Source organism: Notolabrus celidotus, chromosome 24 (genome assembly GCF_009762535.1).
Source record: "Notolabrus celidotus isolate fNotCel1 chromosome 24, fNotCel1.pri, whole genome shotgun sequence".
NCBI lineage: Eukaryota > Metazoa > Chordata > Actinopteri > Labriformes > Labridae > Notolabrus > Notolabrus celidotus.
The window spans coordinates 5,385,426-5,408,131 of record NC_048295.1 but is presented as its reverse complement, the minus strand read 5'-3'; the positions used below and the strand labels follow the sequence as shown (position 1 = coordinate 5,408,131).

The 22,706-nt window shown below is 42.0% G+C and overlaps 1 protein-coding gene across 10 annotated transcripts in view; it reads right to left on the bottom strand.

Moving 5' to 3' along the window:
* The window catches only part of chrm4a (cholinergic receptor, muscarinic 4a), a 63,006-nt gene that overhangs the window by 30,325 nt on the left and 9,975 nt on the right, over window positions 1–22,706 (bottom strand). For 9 of the 10 annotated variants that reach the window (XM_034677457.1, XM_034677456.1, XM_034677458.1 and 6 more), the window contains exons 4-9: window positions 11,835–12,430; window positions 10,505–10,659; window positions 9,085–9,286; window positions 8,911–9,000; window positions 8,453–8,722; window positions 3,006–6,934 (exon numbers count right to left, since the gene is read on the bottom strand). In XM_034677457.1, coding sequence (XP_034533348.1) covers window positions 6,689–6,934; window positions 8,453–8,722; window positions 8,911–9,000; window positions 9,085–9,286; window positions 10,505–10,659; window positions 11,835–12,430 — 1,559 coding nt within the window. In that variant the 3' untranslated portion in view covers window positions 3,006–6,688. The remainder of the gene's footprint in view (window positions 1–3,005; window positions 6,935–8,452; window positions 8,723–8,910; window positions 9,001–9,084; window positions 9,287–10,504; window positions 10,660–11,834; window positions 12,431–22,706) is intronic. The other variant, XM_034677454.1, reaches the window with a different exon arrangement.

Below are 22,706 nucleotides of genomic sequence, written 5' to 3'. Positions count from 1 at the left end.
TTCATTTTCTACATGTTGTGACAGTCATGCAATTATATTTTAAATTATAGTCATTTGTCAAAGTCGTGCGGTGTTGTTTTGAAACTTTGGGCTGAATAAAGGAGACTGACTGTGTGAAGAAAGAGCTTCTCTCACAGAAGAGAGAGTAAAATTACTTTCTGATAAATCAGAGAGAGAGACGAAGAAGAACATCCTGAGCCTGACAGTGACAGACACTAAACTTTTTGTTGCAGGCAGTATATGTTGCAGCTATTCCAAACTTTTGGACCTATTCTAGGGCTGGGCGATAATTCAATAACAATAATTATAATGATATAATTTTTCTCAATAAAAATCACTGCACTGTGGGAAACGACATCACTCTGCCCGTAACCCTTAGTAATCTTAACTGGGAGTGCATAACTCAAACAATAATCTACTAGACTGATGCACAGAATGTAATTTGATAAGTCTTTGTTGGAAATTTAAATCAAATTATGCAAATAATCTGAGAAAAATAAGAATCTACAAACTACAACTTCACAAAAATCTCATCTTACATTAAAGACCTGCTTTCTGTTAGCACTGTGAGACATAATGGATTCAAGAAGCTTATCATAAAACTAAATCCAGATACAAGCTAAAAAAACATCTTCAACTATCACTCAGGGGCAAAAATCTGACTCTAAATTTAAATTAAATAATGATTTGATATTTATCATGATAACATCTTGTTCAATATCGCCCAGCTCTAACTTATAGGTTATCAAATTCAGGATATTAACAAAAAGGAGCCAGGGTAAAAAATCAAAACACTGCCTTTGAAATCTGACATCTCAATAACAGCCTCTCTGATTTGTCATTAAAGGCAACACATCTCACCAGGAAGCAAATAATAAATAACAATCTAACACAAAATCTCTGAACAATGAGCCTTAATTGTATATAACTCAAAAAAAGGTTTGGAGACTTGAAAACGACAGCTCTGCATTACTCAGGAGTATGCTGTGATCTCAGCTGAATGTGTGAGATTATTTTTGTTTAACTCCAGTCAGTGACACTGAGTAAGCATCGCTAGACTTCAAAGAAGGATGACTGTGAACTAGGCCAAGCCAGACTTAAATCTGGCAATTACAGTAGCATGCATGTGCACAGTCACCGAGGACTTCTGCAGCCTTCGTCACTCCTCTGCGGTGGAGGAAAACTGACGTCACACTTTTCCCTTTTCACCAGTAAGGTGCCCGACTGAGTCATGACGAGCCGCTGAGCCTCGCTAAGCTGACGCGGTGACATTATAAGCAGACAGGAACCCATCCCGAGTCCTGCTGAGCCCACGGGGGATGTTTCAGGACTTTGGCTGACTGCGAGACACTCTCAGACGGGACAGCTGCGTTTGAAATGGGTCAAAATGAAAAACCCAGACATGATGACTCACCATGAAGTATCAGAAAGACAATCAAACATTCCCCCTCAATCTTCCTGCTAATAATTTTGTTTTTAGCCCTTCTGTCTAATTCTGTCGGGCTAAATCTCCGGCTGGAGCATTAGGGATGGCAGAACAGCGCTAAATGAAGAATCCTCCTCCCACCGTGGCCGACTTCTCATCCTCAAGCTCATTATATCTTTTCCTTAATTCCCTCTTCTCCGTGCCTTCTCCCCTCTCCGTCTGTAATTTCCTCCCATCCAGATGTTCTCTCCTCTCTCTCTCTACCTGTTCTCCTCCTCTTCCTCTAAACGCATGTTGTTTATGCTCTCAGTCGTTAAATCTTACAGCTGTAAAACAAATAAACAGGCGTAAGTTAGAGTATTTAAAATGCAAATGTGCTCAAACTACTGTCTCCAGACCTGACTCGGATCTGGTAGAAGTCCTGTGTAAAAGTTAGAGGCAGTAAGGAAGAACACAAAGTCTAGTCAGAGTTCAATCTTTAAGAAGAAGTTTTCTCAGGAGATATTAACTTAATGTGGCATTTCATCTGTAGCTGTAAAGGAGCTCTACTCATCTGTCTACATTATTATCATTCCTACTATAGTCTTGGATTATACACAGCTTTATTACAGAGGAGAGTTTTTAATCTGTTTCTAAGTTTGTGTTTGTGCTGACATTTTAAGGCAGACCTGCTGAAGGACTGCAATAACTACAAATAACAATAAAACAATACATTTTGTCATAAAAGTCATGTTTAATATGATACAAAGTCGCCTTAGAAGTGCAATAAATAAATAATCTTGATATTTTAAAGTATGTCTTCACTTTAAACTGGCAACAGCATTATTTTAGATCATAGTTTTCAAGTGCGACTGATTGATTGGTTATTCCTATAGAGAGTTATTGGTTATTTTATTCTTAAATGCTCTTTAAAATAGGCGTAATAATCAGAATAACACAAACTATAATACATATTACTGCAGAAATGATATCAGACTACTCTACATATTTATTTTACATTGCACTACATAGTGTTTGTGCAATATCTTTAAGGTAATGGGGTTTTGGAGCAGGACCTGGTCTGATGTGGTCTTTTAAAAGGCCCATCATTCCATTTTCACAAATCAAACAAAACTTCCACAAATCTTGAACTGTGATTTAAAAATGATGCAGCCTCTCTAGAATAATTTAAATTAGAGATGAGAAGCCTAAGCATTGAGGTTTTGCATCAGGACCTGGTCTAATGTAGTCCAGACAAGAGAAAAAACAAGTGAAGTCGCCCCTTTTGCATTTCCTTAAGTAGAATAAAGGTTTTAAGGAGAGTCTGGAGTCTGGACTAATTAAGAACATATCTGAACACGTCTAGGTGTTGTGGTTTCGGATAAGGACCTGGTTTGATGTGGTTTGGACCGAAAGAAAAATGTTTTTACAGTTCTGACAAACAGTCGTCCGAATATTTACACACAAAACCCGAGAGTCAGGAAACACTTCCCCCTCTTCACATAACAAGCCTGTAATATCTCACAACAACACAAACACATGACACATGTTGCTAATGGCTTACAGGAACAGAAGTATCAAACTAAGGATGCTAACTTACAGCAGCTCGGACCCACAGGACCACGCTTTCCATCCGCCATCTTTGTTTTCGCGACGTCCTCCTGCACCTGAGCAGTTAGCATCTTCACTTCGGGAGGTCACCGTCGACTTTCTCCGCTTTCTCTCCTTTTTTTTTATTGTCAGAAAAAGTAACGCGGTGCTTTCCCCATACCTACTTCTGTAACTTTTACTTACTTTGTCCCGTTAATAGCAGTTAAATCACCTAAAAGTCAAACGCACTTACAAACAGCGAAGGTCAACGGTTTCCAGCCATTTCCAGCACCTGCGTCCGTGTGATGTCATCATGCAATTAAGGAAAAAAAAAGAAAAAGTAATTAATTAATTATTTTATTATGACAGAAACTCTAAAAATTGATGTCTGTGTGAATTAATACAACTGTTTTTAATCAAAGGGTGATTTTTATTTTAATTTCGAAAGGGTTTATGGTGGATAACGGTTGTTTTCCGGAAGGGGCGGAGCGATTACGTCACTGCGCGCACCGTTTATAAAGCCAAGTAAACCGATGTTATTTCAGCCAATTGCAGACTTCACATTATTACTCCATCTCAATCTACTAATTGAGTAGTATTCAAACAGTATATATTAATTAATATAATTTAAAGTCACACAATTATCTTCATCTGACAAACATAATAAGATTGATTAGATGTTTTCTTCCTCTTTGAACAGGCGTTTACTGTTTTTGTTTCACTGTTTGTGCAAAAATGAGAGATTTTACATCATCAGGGTGTTGTTTTAACTCTGTAAACTTTAATCTAGAGTTATTTTTTATAAACTTCTAAGGACTGCTGGCAGGGCCGGACCTTTAATTATGTTTTAATTTGGTGATTAAGACTTTGAACCAAACACACAACTCTTTGCTTACCAACCTGAGGCCACTGATTCAGAGGAACTCTTTTGAAATCATATTGAGATATATTTTATAAACTTTATTACTCTGACACATGCAGACAGTTTTCAAATGTTGCAAGATACTGATGGTTTTTAAACCTGATTATGATCATGATAACAAACATTAATGTACCATTTACTGCAATGGAGGCAGTCATTTCCCACTAAAGGAACTAAGGAGGTCAAATTCATACATTTTCCAAATTATAGAGCTGCTACCTTTTGTCTCACCTCCATCGTGACAACTTCTTTTAAATCTTTTTATTTGCCATCATGTGAAGTCAAATTCTCTGGATCCCCATTAGTCAGTAAAGAAACCTCTACTCTTCCTGAGGTTCACAAGCTAACATGTCCTCACCCCCTTCTCCCTCCTTACTCTTCCTGTTTCTCTTAATCTGTACTCCCTAATACTAGCAAAAAAGCCCTAAATGTAGTCTTCAAAAAAGCACAATAAATACATTATTAATACTACAAGATCAAGATCTAAAAACAAGAATGATGGGATAATAAATCTTTTACTGTATCTATATCCACCCGGGGTCGATTTGCGGTGACAGCGGGGAAACAAGTCGACTGAGGCATCCCTCTCCCTCTTCAGGGATTCCCAGGCGTCACAGCCCGATGGATATATAATCCCTGCAGTGAGCTCCGGGTCTACCCCGAGGTCTCTTCCCAGTTGGACGCATCCTTATCAGATGCCTGAACCGCCTCAAAGACTCGAGCTCCCCCTCTGAGCTTCTGACCCTGCCTCTCAGGATGAGTCCAGACACCCTGCAGAGGAAAATGGTTTCACCAACAACACTCGTGCCGACCTGCAATCTCACGACCCCCACCTGCAGGGAGCAATGCCTCAGTAAATCAAGATTCAAATGAACATAAGTATGATTTGAATACATCCAGAAGGTTATCCTATGATTAAGCTCCCTTGCATTGATTTTTGAGCTCCTTCTAAACACTTAATGCGTTTCCTTCGATCCATTAAGCACGAGGACACTTTAACAGCTGGAGATATCATAACTGCATTATAATACGTTTGATATAATGCATGATGTTTAAGTTATGATGGCTTGCTGTGAGTGCTCCGCCTCAGATAAGCAGTGGGAGTTTTTAAATAAAGTTATCTATACTGTTTCATGCATACTGTAGCTTTGATTATGGCTGTTGGCGTGACGAGAGAGTTTTAAGGGTTGAAGTTTCAGCTTCAGTTTTTACGACACGTTGGAGGTTCTGCTCTGCGTGCTCTGGAAGGATGAGAGAGAGATCTTTCCACCCAGTTCTGTCACCATTTCATCTCCAACTTCAACTCCATCAGCGTTAAAATATATATCCCCTGCCCGTTTCACCCCTTCACCATCCTCCTTTACTTCCTCCTCCTACTGAAACTTCATCTCTGCACTTAGTTAGAGAGCAGTTTGCTGCAATGCTTTCCAATGTGGCGTTATAGAGGACACCACAAGCTGCTAACACAACACAGCGAGGAGTCATTAGCCCACACAGTGTCAGGGACACAGGACCGGCAGAAGGTTGAGAATTACACCATAATGATATACGGAGTCTGTGCAAGGATGAGAGCCAGCAGACAGACAAAGACGCTCTTATTCAGACCGCTCTCCGTCAGATTCAGTCAGCTGTGCAGATTTTATGTTCGTTTAATCTCAGTCAACCTTTGGAGAATCACTTTATGAACCCATCGTTTAGGAGTCACTGCTTCATCCCTCCATCATTCTTCGAATTTAGAAACCAGCAGAGTGATCATGAAGGATGAACTTCCTCTCATATATTAATGAGTTAAATTCTCACATCTGTGCGTCCGCCAACTCATCCCTCCATCCCTCCACTGTACTACCTTTCCTGTCTTGTATACATCAATCATCCATCCATCCAATTATTCATTCATCGCTTATCTATCCATCCAAACATCTGTCCAATCACGTCATCCATCCATCAGCCCACACATTCATTCATCTCTATCTGGGTTGTGTCCATCCAGTCATCCCTTTTTCCATCGTCCATCTATCATTCATAGAAACATCAGTACAGTCATCCATCATTCATCCATCCATTGATCTGTCCATCCATCATTCAATGACTCCTAACTATCAATCTATCTATCTATCTATCTATCATCCATTGATTCATCCGTTCAGCCTTGCATCCATTCTTTGTTTTCTCTTCATCCAAACATCATCCAGTGAGGCATCAGTCCAGTCTTCAACCAGTCAATCCATCCGTTCATCCATTTATTTATCCTCTATAGATTAATAATCCAGTGATGAACACATCTAGTTTACTGGCAGTTGGTCCATCCATCCATCCATTCATCTCTCCATTGATCCATCCATCCTTCACCTATCAAACCAGACCTCCTCTCTAGACGTGCATGCTGCAGTGTGTCCCCATTTTACATTGGTCATTGGTTCTATCATTCTCCTGTATCACCCCATCAATCTGTTTCCCCTCCATTTCTCCTCCCTCCATATTTACCACCGACCTCTGCTCACATTAACACCACTTTACAATGCTTTTGTTGTTGTCCCCCTGTCCCATGAAGCCATATTTCCACTCAGTGTGATGAAGCGGGTGAATAATCACTCTGAGTCTTTGTGTACAGACAGAATAAACCATCAGAGTCCGTCCCTGCAGATTTCTTCTCTTTCCTCCATCCGTTGTTTGTTTTTCTCCTCCACCTCTCCCTGTCCTCTCTCCCCTGTTTTTGCAGTGGTTCACCCCGTCCCCATATGTCCCACCCTCGGTCTTCCTCCTCCTCCATCTCATCTGGTTCCTATGTTTTTGTACTGGCACAGCAGCAGGTTCTTGAAGGTCTTTTTGAATGTGGCGTTGCACAGTGCGTAACACGCCGGGTTGATGGTGGAGTTGACGTAACACAGCCAGTAGCCTATGGCCCACACGGTGTCGGGCACGCAGGACTGGCAGAAGGTGGAGATCAGCACCATGACGTTGTACGGCGTCCATGTGATGATGAAGGCCAGCAGGATGGCGAAGATGGTCTTGGTCACCTGTGGGGAAGGATAACAGAGAGGAAGAGTGAGAGGACAGAAGAAAATCATCTCTCCGGGCGCTCAAAAAATGAATTCACTGAGATCAGATTGTGCAGCAAAAACATCTTATTACTGCAAACTGAAGCTGTGAGAGTGGACTGATTGAAAGAGAGCGCCAAAAGTAATGTTCACTGTTATCTCAAGTACTTGCCAGAGTGTCAGCAGCTTGATTGTTACACGAATACAATCTTAAACGCTCATGCAGAAACACTTTACACGACTCTGACATTGTGACAGAAGACTGCTCACCATGTCTGGATTCTGATTTGCACAACCACCCGTTCACTGTGCATCCCTTTAATCCCCTCTGACATTGCTTATATACACAGTGCTCAAGGAATAGGTGTAAAGCTTCAGAGTTCTGCTACATAATCCCAATCACACGGCTTGTTGTGATTTATTTCTGCAGATTTTTTTTTTACCCAGAAGCAGCTGTTAGACCGCTCTCCCCAAAGACTCCATCCACGAAAAACACTAATTTTACTCTCAGAAAAGAAGAGTTGATGCCTCATTGTCGCCTGGATTATCATTTGTGTGTGTGTGTGTGTGTGTGTGTGTGTGTGTGTGTGTGTGTGTGTGTTTTTGTTTGGATCCAAACCAACCAATTAAAAAAGCTCAAGTCCAACAATAACACAAAAAAACAACCAATCATGGGAGCAGAGGAACAGCATTGTGAGTTCTGCAAGGTAAAAATTGAGTGGGATGCAACAGCTGTTTCTGACTTCCTGCAGGGATCCTTTTCCAAATGCTGTCAGGAACTTTGAGTAACAATCTCAACATATTAGGGACAAAATTAAGATTATGTTTCAGCCATCACAGTCTATGTTGCTGCTGCAGGACTGACTTTATCGAGCTACAAGTCAAGAAACGAAAGGGTCAAGGTTAAATAAGTCGGGGTAACTTCAGAATAAAGTGTCGTATTCCTAAATATTCTGCACAATACACCCTTCAAACCGCACTTCTCCTCCCTCGCTGCTGTTGTTTTGAATGTCAAGTCCGACTTGTTGTGATTTTGAAGAGTGATGGACCCAAATTAGACTCATGTCTGTCATTTTTTAAAAGCTCAGAGGAACGTTTCCAAATACCATCTGTCACTCCGAACGATAATTAAGTGAAGTGACTGCGGCACAAAAGCCACTCATCTCTGAAAACCAGCTGCTGCACACGATTCACACACTGCTGGAACTGAGTAATCCCACCTGCACACCAGTAACATATGCTGCCATGCAAAAACAATCATTTAATCCACACACAGGATACTATTCTTAACATTTAATTATGGGGAAAACTTCGGAACATCATCGCTTCAGTCTCATATTAAAGAAAACCTGCTTTTGTGTTCTCCCACAACCAAACAAACACTCTTTTATTTCATGTCATGCACATCCGCCCATCACCAGCCGGAGCATTGTTGAGCCTCGTGCTGCTTGTGTGTGTGTGTGTATGCGTGTGTGTGCGCAGTGTTACATAACATACTTTCTTCTCTCTGGCAGCCATCTGTCTTTTCCTCTTCACTTGACTCCTGGCGATGCTCGCGAACTTCCTCGCCACCGTCCGAGGGCGGCTAATGGGGATGGAGTGCGTCTCAGCGCCCTGCACAGGCGGGACGATCTCGATGGCAGTGATGCACTCGTCCCCGCTGTGCTTGGTCACAATCTTTATCTTGGACCACCTCGAGCCCGGGCCCATCTTTGCATCAGCGGGGTTGGAGGCTGATGAGGGATCTGGGTTTGGATTGATCGCCGCCTGAAACAAACCGAGGGAGTCCTGAATAATCTCATCATTTCTTCAGAGATCTGAGACTCAACATGCATCAAAGTATTCTGGTATGGATGCTACTAAATGTCTGAGCCTTGATTAATTCCCCCCTTGCTCCTCTCAGTTTCTGTCTTTGTAAATGCTTGAATAAAGTCGAGAAGCTTGTGCCCACTGACCTCAGAGACGACCGCGTTGTTGGGGTTCTCCTTCGGTTCTGTCGGAGCGATAAAAGCTGTGGACGAGTCGTTGGAGCTCTCCTTCTCCTCCTGCAAACATAAAAGAAAGAACAAACTGTTCAAACCACAAAGCTTCAGACCGGACACAGCGTCCTCCTCCATTTGATTCAGTACCTGTGTGAGTCCTGGACTGGGCTGAGCCGGGGCCTGGTTTTGCTCCGGTTTGGGCTCCTCCACTCGGCCGTTCTTCACGGCGTCGAGCGCAGTGGTGGTGGAGTCCAGACTGAGTTTGGGGGTGGAGCGAGGACTGGCCTGAGGACTGGTCTCGTTGTTGTTGTTCTGCTTCAACAGGTGACTCTTGATCAGACTGGGAGTCCTGAGGAAACGTACGTCGAGGAGTTAGTTACGTTAAAATGTATAATCCTGATTTGGATCAAAGTTATCTTAAAAGGTTTCAACGACTCAAACTGAAGGTTTTATCTCCACAAAAGCAAACCTGGATTACTTGATCTAATCTGATTTAATCCTTTATTTTCTTTTTAACAACCCGCTCTAATAATGTGATCCAATCTGAGGGCGCTAATCCGATCTGCTGTCCTCTGAGCAGCCGGGCTCTGATCAGCGTAAACAGCTGTGTGTGGGGTTGATTGATCGATTTGATTAGGGAGAACAGATCGATTGAACTCCTTCTCTACTGTTAAATCTTTAAATAGATTTTTGGACCATGAATCATGAAAGTTCAGCTCTGAAAATGTCTCCCATCCTCGATCGTCCTCTTCAATTATTGACAAGTCTTAATCAAATTTTAACACTCGACTTTTCCTCTTATTTTTAGCTCTCCTAAATATCCCTCCATTATTCCTATCAATCCTCTAACATCCTCTCACTGCGACTTTAATGTAATAACTCTGTTCTCCTTTAAGTCACATTCACCTGCATCGACTCTAAACCCCCATCAGCTGATTAACTCTGCTTATATTTCACCTGCTGTAACAATAAAGTGATTTTGAAAGCAGATATGAATCATGCACGGTGCACATATTACTGGAGTTAATCGTGCAGCAAATTGTGTGCATGCATAATTCATGTTAATAGCCCGGCGTCATGTTTCTGATGCCACTTTGCGATTTAGTGACCCACTTGTTAACTTCAAAAACATAGAGGCAAATTCAGATAAAAAACTGGGCCACTCGAGCGTCACGAACATCAACTCAGAGTCTGATCGCTCCGTTTGGAAAACAGAAGATGAAACGACAAACAAATCAAGAACAATAACTGAAGAAAATCTTCAAAGGGGTTATGGTTATTATTTTCAGCATTACTTCTTTTCTTTATGTTGTTTCTGATTGGACGGACAGCAGGGACGGAGAACATGCTGTAAAGAGCTTTAAGGAAGTTTAATATTTTCTCCTGTCATGAAACTGGGTCAACTCTTTAATCCCTCATAACGAAGCAAACTCAGCTCAGCATGCCGGTTGATTCCTGACGGGGTTTTTTCTTTTTCAATATGTTGTAGAGAAATGAGAAAAGACATGATTTAAACACAAAGACAAAGAGGATGAGCTACAGCAGTGATGTCCCTTCTCTCTCTTACTTGATGCCCTTCTTCTCCTTCTTCTCCGGTTTGTGTTTGGACACTCTGCTCCTGGAGGCCAGGGAGATGTGGATGTACAGGACGGTCATTATGATGACGGGAAGGTAGAAGGCGGCGATGGCCGTCCCGAATGTCACCGCAGGGTTAGAGAGGAACTGAAAGAACGAGAGAGAGAGAGAGAGAGAGAGAGAAACTCTTACATCATCTGCAGAGTTTACACAAATATGTTTTTTATATTTTCAAAGTCACAAGTTTATTACTTTGACTTCTGCAGAATGATGCAACGCAAAAGAAAACACCTGAAACAATGCTGTTTGTTCACTTTGTGCTCTTCGCTCCCGTTGCTTAAACAGATGCAGTTTTTAGCCCTGCAGTAAATTAACCCTCGTTTTACAACATGTTTAACCCAGAGGTCTGAGAGTTAACTGGAGTAAAGGAAGCTTGGTGAACAATAGGTATTTATTTATGCAGTTAAAGTCATCTGGAGAGATAATTAACAGGATAAAAGGAAATATTGGATTGTTTGGTCGATTTGGAAACTGTAAGAAGAGCATTAGTGTCTCTAAAGAGGCTGACATGGCGCCTCAGACCCTCCTGGAGTGATTGATGGTTCGCACTTAGTTATATCAATGTCATGAACTCAATAAATTGCTCAATCTTTTACTTTTTGGTGTTATTTTTGAGTTATTTTTTGTTGTATGTTGGCATACTCAGAATATCTGAAAGATAAATCATCTGAAAAAGAAAACAGAAGCCGGTCTAGATTTAAGAAGAGAGAGAAAGCATCTCCTTCTTTGTGTTTCTCTGCAGATCACATGATTGTCTGAAGATCTTAGCGGCTCCTTCTACACTGAGATTCTGTAACCACGCTGAAACAAAGCCCTGCCCGCACCACGCCTTTGTACTTCTAGACTGAACCCTGAAACGGCGTCACATTGGAGCTCCAGCGTGTGATCATACATGGTGTTACTGCATGCTAAAGCATGAGAGGCAGAGCTCTGCATAAAAATAAGGAGTGCTGAAGGGTATGAGGTTTGCAGAGGAGCATCCTCCCCCACAACAAGGTGCAGCAACATCACTTCCTTGACTTCTCCTAAAAATCAGGGTCAAATTTGGGAGAGAATTTAAAGATTAAGATGTTTTAAGGAGTCCCAAAGTCTTTAAAATTCATACAGGCCGTATTGAAGTCTGTTTCCATCGGGTCAAACATCTCAACATCATTTAAAAAACACAACATCTTCAGGAGATTCATTCATCAGGATAAAATACGACATGTTGAGTGATATTTCAGGCGTTTCTGTAAGATAACGTTGATTTTTCCGCACTGTACCTGAATGTAACACTCTCCAGGGGGCACTGTTCTCTCCCCGACGATGAACTGCCAGAACAAGATGGCCGGCGCCCACAGGATGAAGGAGAGGATCCACGCAGCTGCGATCATCAAACCCGCCATCTTTGTCGTCCTCCTCGCCGGGTACGTCAGCGGTTTGGTGACGCAGAAATACCGATCGAAGCTGATGATCAACAAATTCATCACCGAGGCGTTCGAGACCACGTAGTCTAGAGCTAGCCACAGGTCGCACACCACCGGGCCGAGCGGCCAGTACCCCACGATGATGTAGACGGTGTACAGGTTCATGCTGAACGCACCGATGATCAAATCCGCGCACGCCAACGAAAACAGGAAGTAGTTGTTGACAGTCTGAAGGTGGCGGTTCACTTTGATTGACAGCATGACCAAAATGTTTCCTGTCACAGTCACAAAGCTCAGAGATCCTGTCACCAACGCGATGAAAAACATCTCCAGAGCCTTATATGGACTTCCTGCGCCGCCATCGTCCACCGCTGAGCAGGAGGTCGAGTCGTTGGTGGAGGTGTTACAGGAGGTATTGGCGAACAGGTCGGATGATTGGTTAACCGGTGACCCTGAAGGAAGAGAAGAAGAGAGAGAGAGAAATAAATCAAAGAGGAATATTTGAAGTAAAAATGCGGTAATCATCAGTGTAGAGGTTTTATCTACTTCTGAGGATTTGAGTCCAACACTAGCAGCACTTAAGACATGATGGTGGACTCCAGGAGCAAGAGGGGTAGGACTTAAGGTCTTAAAGTCCCAATAAAACCCATCGCTTTAGATTTCTTTGGATGTTTTTCTTCCAGTTTTAGACGTTTGTCCTAGAAAAGATACAAACTTTGTTCACTTTGGACGAAAACCAAACTCCCTTTTCGTGTCAGCTCAGTTTTGCCTCCTGTGCACTGAAGGAACCTTTGAATCAATTTTTAAATATTGCTCATACTGAATAAAGCTTTATATAACCAGGGGCCAGAATGTATCAGTGAACTTTACCTCTAAACTGTCTCAAAAGGTCTCTTAGATGTCCATGTTTCGGACTCCAGGTAAAGGTCAAGATTGCTCTATGCTGACGACACGTTTCTCTCCTTTTTAAATACATTCATCCATTTCGACAGGGTCTGTACATTTAAAGATCGTATTTCTGTATTTTTTTATGCTCTCTTTTTGGTCCTAGCTCATAAAAATCTAAGTTGTATAATAACTTGTGAATTTATCCTGCTTTGTCCACTTGAAAGCTCTGCTCCTGATGTTCACATAGCATTAAAAAAAGCCCTGTCTCCCTCCTGCATCCACCTGTAGGATCTGAGTCCACAATGTGTGTTCCCCATGAGGAGCCGGCGTGTCGGTGTGTGTGTTTGATTGACAGCAGCTGGCAGACCGAGGGAACCGGAGACAAAGCAAACAAGCCGGAGGTGTAGTTACAGAGCTGAGTGCAGACAGCAGCTTGTTAGCGGCGGCGGCGTTGAAGGGTTCGGACCACAGCTGCTGTTTAAAGGACCAAAGCGGGGTACGTTTGTGTCCAGGTTTACTGTGCAGATAATAGCCAGCAGAGGCTGTGGACTGACCCAGCTGTCGACTTTTTCAGGGTGAAAATGGTTTTGAGGCTAAGTCAAGGGATCATTAAGGAACACCTCTTCTTCCTGTGTACATCAGCACACTCTGCAGATCTTATCTGACAAACAGGCTTGACGGGTACAGTTTACAGTCCAAGTAACAATTTTAAGAAAGAAGATTCAAAAAGTTGTTCTTGGTTTATTTAATCCCCAAAAGGAGCAACTTCTCATCTGTCTGTGGTGAGTCTCAGCTTCACTGTAAACAGTAAGTTCTAAAGAGGCTTCACTCTGGCTTCCTTCAGCTGTATGAACCTGAAACAGAAACTGATGTTCTTGTGATGTTCTTGTGATTAACGGGTCTTAAGTCTGCTGAAATGACAACATCATGATGCAGATAAATCAAGTCAAGCTTCGTCAGGTCTGTGTATGATTCTGTGCATGTTATTCCTCCTCTCTCTCTCTCTCTTCCACATTTCCTTTCTCTCTCTTAAACCTTTCCTGTCCAATAAAAGCCAAAAGAATAAAAATGTAAGCAGTGACATGAGCTGTAAAAACATCACAACATTTTAACGTGGAGCTGCATGTGTGAACATAAACAGCCAACATTTTGAGCGTCTCTTTCTCTGGACTTTTTCCTTCCAGCGCTCCAGTACAATTCCTGAGTGAAGTTAGGAAGAGCTGCAAGAGATATTCAGGAAAATATGAGTGGGTGGTGTTTATAGCTCGAGAGGAGCAGCACGTTTGTAGGATGAATGTAAAAACTGTCAACTTCAGAAAATGTCAGAGGCGGAGCTCCTGAAAACTGTCCCTCAAAATCTGCACGACTAGGCTTAAATATTGTACAATCCATAAATCATAACGGGCGTTCAAAGCAATCAAAGCAAGGACAGATCAAGAGAAATTTGACGTTATTTGTATCCGAATTTGCAAAGTAAACACAGCTCTTAAGGTAGAAAGAGCAAACTCTCCAGAAGAAGAAGTCTGCACATCTCTGAGATATTCTTCTTTTATTGGCATGATGTAAAGTTGTCTGAAAGCTTCATCTTTAACAGAGATACTCAGTATACATTGTTATTTTTGCTTACTTTGATATGATTTCTTTGAGGATCTTCAAACGTCTCCTCCCTGATATCTGTGTGCCGTCTACGGGTTATGTAAGATTTGAAGTTATGTTCTTTATCTATTTAAAGAGGATTGATGTTCCACTCATGTAATAAACCATCTTTGGCTGGAATTGAATCCTCAAACCTTCCTCACACAGAGTGTTAATCAAACATATTGGTGTGCGTTTATTTCTGGCTCCACTTCAAAGCTTCATGCATATTCTAAAATTAATGCATCCCCTCCAACCAATCTGTGCTGCGAGTCTCATTCAGGCCACGGTTTAAATATACAGCTTATTGTGTTTTCTACAACGTGCTGAGTCAACACAATTACTCGGCTGATACTCAGACTCATTTAGCAGGAGACGCTGGCCGGCTCTGATAACACGCTGAAAAACAGGAAGAAACAAACGTGGCAGAAGAACCGGGAAAGGAAGAAACAGGAAGGAGAGCGAGGGGAGGTTCATTTCTTAATCATTACAGCAGAACTCTAATTTCTAACCTTTGAGGAGTATGTTTACACGTCTTTCCTGATGCACTGATTGGAAATCTATGAAACTGTTCCAGCTTTGTGCAGCGGATTTTCATATCTGGCCTGTTACAGGTTCACCTGATCGAAGCTTAGGCTGACATTTCCTCTGAAATTAAGTTTGGAGCAATGATTGAAGGGAAGACCAACTGTTCTCAAAGAGCGGTGCTACTTTGTGCCTCTCTCATGATAAGTGAAACAGAATTACAGGAAGCAGGCTTTCCCTCGTGGTATTTTCCAAAAACACCAATAACTGAATTTCTGATTTTATGGCTTTTATTCTGCAGAAGCCAACCTCCTGCTCGAAGCTGCAGGAGATTGTTGCATAATTTAATTGTATATAAAATAAAAACTATTACAAGCAGAGCAATCGTTCTTTTTGCAACAGAAAGCAGAGACTTCGGTCTCTCAGCTCGATAACGCCATTTGAGCCGCTGTGAAGCTGGATGACGAGGGAGGAAGATGAGAGTTATCCTGTTTAAATAAAAGAACAATCTAATAACTAAAAAATACTGTCTGATTCTTGTTTGTGCAACTGTGTCCAAATGAATCCAGTATTAGAAATAAAAGTTGATGCATCACTAGAATATATAACATCGACATAAGGTTGTTGTTTAAGTTCAAGCTGTTCTTAATGCTTGAATCGATTCAGTTAAGACTGGACAAGAGGTCAGAGAACAGAAAACATCACCCGTCTGCAAACACCAGACTCAAACCACTCACCAGAGAGAGGTCAAAGGTCACGGACAAGGAGTCGAAAGGGAGACAGATGGGAGACCGAGGGGGGGCATTCACATCTGACACTAGAGAGCACTTTAAACTCAAACGGCTCCCTCGAACACAAACACCTGTATCTGAGATCTCTTAAAGTAAAAACAACACACGGATAAAGAGGACTGGAAGGGCTGAGAAGATGGATGATGCAACAGCTCTTTGAAAGTGGAGCCAAGACATCTGGAGCTCCCCCTGCTGGTTGGGATTTCAATAACGAAAAAGCCGAATGAACCGACTTTAAATGTCAGTAGGAGACAGGATGTCTGAGGTGCGTTCATTTCTCCGCCCCAAAATCTACACTAACTTCCTCCCTAACAGCTTTTGTGGTCTCGTAACATCCTCATACTTCCTTCTCATTCACTACACCTTGCAACACAATCAAACACAGAGAAATGTCCACATCAGACGCTCCTCTGTTCCTCCTGACCTGCTATCTTTAATGTATGCTCACATGCTCCAACGAACACAAACATATACTGCTACATTAGAGACGTACATACGGGATAACATACACATTTTATTATATGTACAGTGAAGTAGCAGACCAGCATATGGTCATAAACATGATTCTCACACACACAGCTCCCCTGATGTTCACTCAGTCGTATGTATAGGGAGGCTGAGTGGAGGGATTCAGTGTTTAAACATGTATGTAATGTATCTGCAGCGTCTGAATCATATATGTGGATCCTGCTTCTGCTCGTTGGCAGTGATATACACAGAAAACTGAAGCGCCGTTTAAATGTTTAATCGGCAGCTAAAGGATAGACCGATCTAAAAATAGATGGATTGTGTTCCTCCTGCTTTTGCTCTCCATGCGTACACAACAAGATTTCTTTGATTCGATATGAAACTCTGAGCTTACTGACAAACCAATGAATGCACTGGAGAGACATTTCTTTTCAAAGTTATGAAAGTAAAAAGTTGAATTATTGATTTCAGCTAAGTTTTATCGTGATATAAAAATGTCTTAATATCCATGTCATGTCGTTCATTCTCTACGATTCTTCTGGGTCTTTCCAAAAATACAACGGATAAAAAAAGCCTCTTTCTGGAGGACACACCCCGCCAAACACAGAGAGGATCCGCTTTGATCTTTCTATGAAATATACAACAGAGGCAGATGAGACGCACATTACGGCTGGTTTCATCACCATCAGCTCTGATACACACCGAAAAACAAGACGGAGATGCACACTGCTGCAACATTTATACGCCTCTAACAAGGCTGCACATACACTCTCACAATGAACACACACCCTGCTGAAATATTCATCCCACACAGACTTTAGATTTAATTACACAGCCACACTCATTCACATGTTTCTGTCCTAATTTACATAGAATCAGTGGAAAAACCTGAGTTAGCTCTGAATAATACAGCGTGACATGCTCTCACAGTGACTGTTAAAAAACGGAGATTTAAGCACAATGTGGTGCATTCAAGGAACCCTGTAAAAAACACTATTTAAGTGCTGATTCTTTCACATCCTGCAAAGAAACTGTATTTTTGGGTCCAGTACGAAGAATTTGATGGGAGTTATTCATGTTTATGTGTCTTATATATGAGTGTTAATTATTTTATTTCATCTATTTATTGAAAACATACTTTTATCGTAGAGCTTTTCCTCATTTTATTTGAATTTTATTTTATTTTAATGTATTTTCACCATCTTAAGAAATATATTTTAAAATCATTGTATTCCTTTAGAGTTATTTTAAGGGATTTTTGTCTTTTAAAATATGTTTTATTTCTTTATCTTGAATTGTGTGTTTTTATGAACTGCCTGTTCTATTTTGCTGTCCATGTGAAGCACTTTGTAACTTTAACTTTAACTATTATTATTGTATTTATTGCTATTTATATTTTGCAGATTGAGTAATGGCATATAGTCAGATCTTTGTTTTTGTATAGTGACTTCATTTAAAGCTAATATATGCATCTTTGCTTTCTAAATCTCAAACAGTTATCTCATCGTATCGTCCACAAGGAGCAGGTTTTTAATCAGTTATCAGTATCAGCTCAAAAAATCCATACTGAGCATCCTCGTTACCACAATTTCACTTTCTTACATAATGCCTATTCTTCCTTTTTCCTGGTTTTAACACCTGTTATAAAATATTTAGAGTTGTACTTCCTCCCCAGAGAAGAGCAGGTGAACATTTTGGTGACCTCTCTCTTTTACCTCCATGATTACAGCTAAAATATCCATGATGCATTTTTTAAAAACGTCTTAAAAAGGCAGAATCCAGAATGATCCTCAGGGGGAGGAAGCAGGTCTTGCAGTTTTCCAGCAAACAAGCCCCAGTGGGGCCGCTGTTAGAAGTAAAGACTCGGGCGAACAAGCATTAAACCCACAGGTCTTCTTGCCTGCAGCAGCATCCTAATGATCGGCCTGTTGTGGTGTGTTCAGGTTTTAGGAAAGTAGAGAAAACCTTAAAGGTGCTGTGTTTAAGATCATAGACAAATTATTACTCAGCTAGAGCAACAACATCTAAAGCACCGTGTAAAGCAAGCTACTGTCTCCTTTTGGTTTCGTTACGAATACAAGATATCTGGAAATGTTGCACCAAAGTCCGACGACACACACACGAGTATCTGACCTTCACACGACAACAAGCAAACACCAGGATTATTCAAGGCTGCAAGAAAAAGCCACATGCACGAGGAACACAATTAAAAAGAGGGCAGGTAGCAGAGAACAAAACCTCAGTGCACAGCAAACACTTGCTCTAGAAAAACAAGCCTGTCAGAACATTATTCCAAGTGGAGGTTTAAATTAGTTTGCACAGCGAGGGGTTGATTTGAGACTTGCAGACAATTGTCAGGGGCAAAAAAAAAGTGTGACTGTGTGTTTTGGGAGGTTCTGTGAGGGAGAGTAAAACAATAAAAATGCATGAAAGTGAGTTATTTTAGCTGATTGACCTCTGCTGGTTTGTAACAGAGGCTTGCATTAAGAGTGAGGATGAAACAGGTGTTAAAAAAGAGAAAGAGAAGTGAGGGATTTAAACATATTTGACGAAAATACAAGAGTATCGTCTGCATAAGAAATATTGACATTTACTTACAGATTAACCAAGTGTGATTCAAAGATTTCCCAATGATTTCACTCTTATAGAACGATGAATTCTGACAAGTAACATGGATTAAAAACATACATTTGTTATCTGCTACCTCAAGAGACAAGGAAAGGACGACAAAAATGTCAAACTGACGCTCCTAAAGCAGATTTTCTGAAACAGAAGTGAGACTTTCTTGCGGCTACGTTGATTCCGTGTGTGTCCATCTTCAACTACTCATGAAACAAACTAAACTCTGCAGCAGCCTTATAAGGACACTTGGATGAACTTGGCTGCATTTTGTTTTCATTGCAGCTGACAGGACAAAATGTAGAAGAATAATCAGACTCTGAAACCTCCTGTGTGTCACTCCCTGCCAAAGATTCAGCCTATGCATCCTTTATTTCCTCTCCATCCTGCACAGGAGCCACTTTTGTGTTTAACTGCATTGTTGTCTTTGACATCACACTCCTCCTTTTTTTATGTTTATACTTCTACTCGCAGTGTTGGACTCTTTCTCTGCTTCTAAGGAAGTCCTTGACTGTTCTGACACCCGTAATCCCTAAAAGTGCTACTGCATCCACTGCAAGACGGGGAATCTCTGGGGAGCTGGAGCGGTGTCACACCGAGGTTTGAGGGTTTAAGTCCAGTAATTTCTGGTCACTTTATCCCCACAGGAGTCAATTTAGACTAAACCAAAGAACAAGGAGGACTCTGGCTCCACTCCTTCTTACAATAACCAACATTATCTCTAGAATAACGCTCAACTGCTCCTGCTTCAGATGTCTTTCATCCACTTGGACCGACTGAGCCCTTTGTGTTTGGCCTTTGTGAATACTTATATACATGTTTTCAGATTTCCTCCCTCTCAAAGAGAGATATAAAACGTTAAGAACACTTCTGCCGTCACCTTTCATAAAAGCTCTGACCTCGGACCTGCTGCTGGTCTGCAGCCGCTGCCTCGCGGACGCCCACTGCTTCCAAAGAGTCAGGACGGGTCAAGTGTGGAAGATGGACATTTTAAAAGTACTTAACATCCTTTGAAGTCTCTTTAATGATTATTTTAAGAAGAATTATGAGCAGGTGTCCAAATAAAACGCAAAGATCAGTTTTATGAAGTAGAGGGAGGTCAGAAGATGGCGTCTCTGCCTCTCGGTTTGCCCTTTTCTCCTCCGGTCGAATCGCTGGTTTGTTCTTGTTTTTGAAATTTCAAACAGTTTGTGTGTGTGTTTGTGTATGTGTGTGTGTGTGTGTGTGTGTGTGTGTGTGTGTGTGTGTGTGTGTGTGTGTTAAAGAGAGTGAGACAGATAGGAGAGAGCACATCACAGCGTTACAAATCCATACTTCACAGTGCAGAGCCAGCAGCACTCTCTACTCTGTGTGTGTGAGTATGTGTGTGTGTGTGTGTGTGTGTGTGTGTGTGTGTGTGTGTGTGTGTGTGTGTGTGTGTTTGCAGCAGCATTAGTTATTCTATTTGACACTTTCACTGTAATGGAGCCGCTCTGCCTTTCTAGCATCGCTCTGTCTCTGCAGCTTCACACATCCGTCCTAATGTCTGCTCTCTCTCCTCTCCGGGTCCCGATCCATTAGAAAGCATCACAAGAAATATTTAGCGCCCTCACTTTAAAGCAGATGCACACACACACACACAAATAGAAACAAAAGCCCTCCGAGCGATGGTTTGTCTCCAAAGCAGCCTCTCGGTTTTGAATACAGTATATCACAGGCGTCCCTTCAGGGTCTGCTGGAAGACCAAACAAAGGGTCTGCAGCCTCTCTTTGACTCCCGCTCCAGCCTCCAACAGATCCTTCATCCAGACCAACAAACCAAACGTGACAAACATTTGTTTACATGCAACTCAGCTTGCAGCAAACAGAGATGAAGTGAAACTTTAATCAGAACTGGAAACAAATGAAAGAATAAAATCAGTCATGAACAGGTGCAACAACAACAAAAACATCACCGCAGACGAGTGATGATTTCAGGACACAACAGGAGCCACCTGCTCTGACTCAGACGGACATGGACATGTGAGAACCGGAGAGAACACGAGGCTCAAAAACAAAGAAAAACGTGAATCAAAAATGCAAAACAAACACTGATGACAAAGGATTAAAAAAGTAAGAAGTTGACGGGAAAATAACAACTTCTTAAGATGACAGATTCAAAAATAACGGCGTGCAAACGGGGACCGAGATGAAGTTTACCCTCCTCTGGTTCTTACGACAGCAAGAAGGCTCATAGTTTGAACCAAGCGGCAACCCTAGGGCGTGAGAATTGAAGCTGAAGTGTTAAAAACTGCAGTTTCAATGGGTCCACTTGAGGCTGGCTCCGAAAGTAGGTCTCTGCAACCCTGGGCAGGATCAGCAACATAAATAACAGATGGATCATTAAAAGTCTACATTTTGTGTTTTCATCCTTTAGATTTTTTATTTGTCCTCTCAAACCTCTGTGTTTCTGTCTTGGTTCGATCGAGATATCTCTACTTGAACTCTGACGTCACAGGGAAGGATCCACTTGTAGAGGCTCATCAGGTGATATCTACCAACGTGAGATGAGGCAAAGCATGCACAATCATCTCTTTACCCTCACTGATGAGAGTCCTGCAGCCCAAACGAGGTCTGCCTTCTGCTGGAATTGCTCCATTGTGGTTTGAAATCCACATCTTGTTCCTCACGTGCACCATCCCAACCTTAAACTCTGCTTTCCACTTATTGCACTTTACATTAGCGACTTCAAAAACATCAGCCACATACTAGAAGAGTCAGCGTGTGTTTATCAGCCCTCACGTCAAAGCAGAGCGCCGTCATCTGACTCTCAAACCGCATTCTAATCTCTGAAGGACGGCGCCGTTAACAATCGAACAATCAGGTCTGGAACATCAAATATGAGCGCCATTCTTCATGTCGCTCACCTGGATGTCTTCACATTCCTTCACACCTGAACGCATCTCAGTTTCCTGCTAAACCAGCTCTTGTTTACGAGCAGCAACGATCAACACGGATCAGTATCTGCAGCTGCATGGAGATTAATCTATGGAGGACACATTTATCACCGACTTACAAACACTTCAATAACGAGGACTTCATAAAGACCAAAGGAACAAAACAACCGTTCTAAAACCACCCTGAAGAATCCTCCTCATGCTTCCTGCAGACGTCTCAGATCAGTGACAGCTCCTGCATGGGAAACTTGGCTTGCACGATCGTGTACTCACAAATTGGTGCTGACAGAGCACGCACACACACGCTGAGCAGATCACAAGCGGGAAACCACACACACACACACACACACACACGCATACACGCGAGGATGCTGGATCTCTGAGACTGTGTGTGTGTGTGAGCCAGAGAGACACAGTTCTTCTGCTGCCAGGTTTTTATATCACAGCCTTTGTTCCTGCTCAACCTGCCTGCCTGTGTCTGATGACCTTTAGCGGGGTTTGGGCTGCAGCCGGCTTGTCTGAAGCAGCTTGTTTGTCCCTCATCACTTCCAGTACGAGGTTCTCTCAGGTCTCAGGGCTCTCCGGTGAGGCTGGCGGTCGAGGGATGGAATGGAGGCTGAGTTTAAACTCTTCCTTTTCCTGCAAATCTGCAAATTGAACGCCTCAAACAACCAGGACAGATCGTTGAAGTTTAATCTGGAGTAAACTGATTATAGTGAGCAGAAAGATCAAAGTTTAACAGCTTTGTTGATGCATTTGTTTCCGTACTTGAAGATGTAAGAGCTGCACAAATGAGAGCAAGAGAGTTAGCAACACACGAAGTCCTGCCAGGAAAGAGGTTCAGATCCAGAGAGAAGAGATGTGACGTATACTGTAGATGAATCGAAT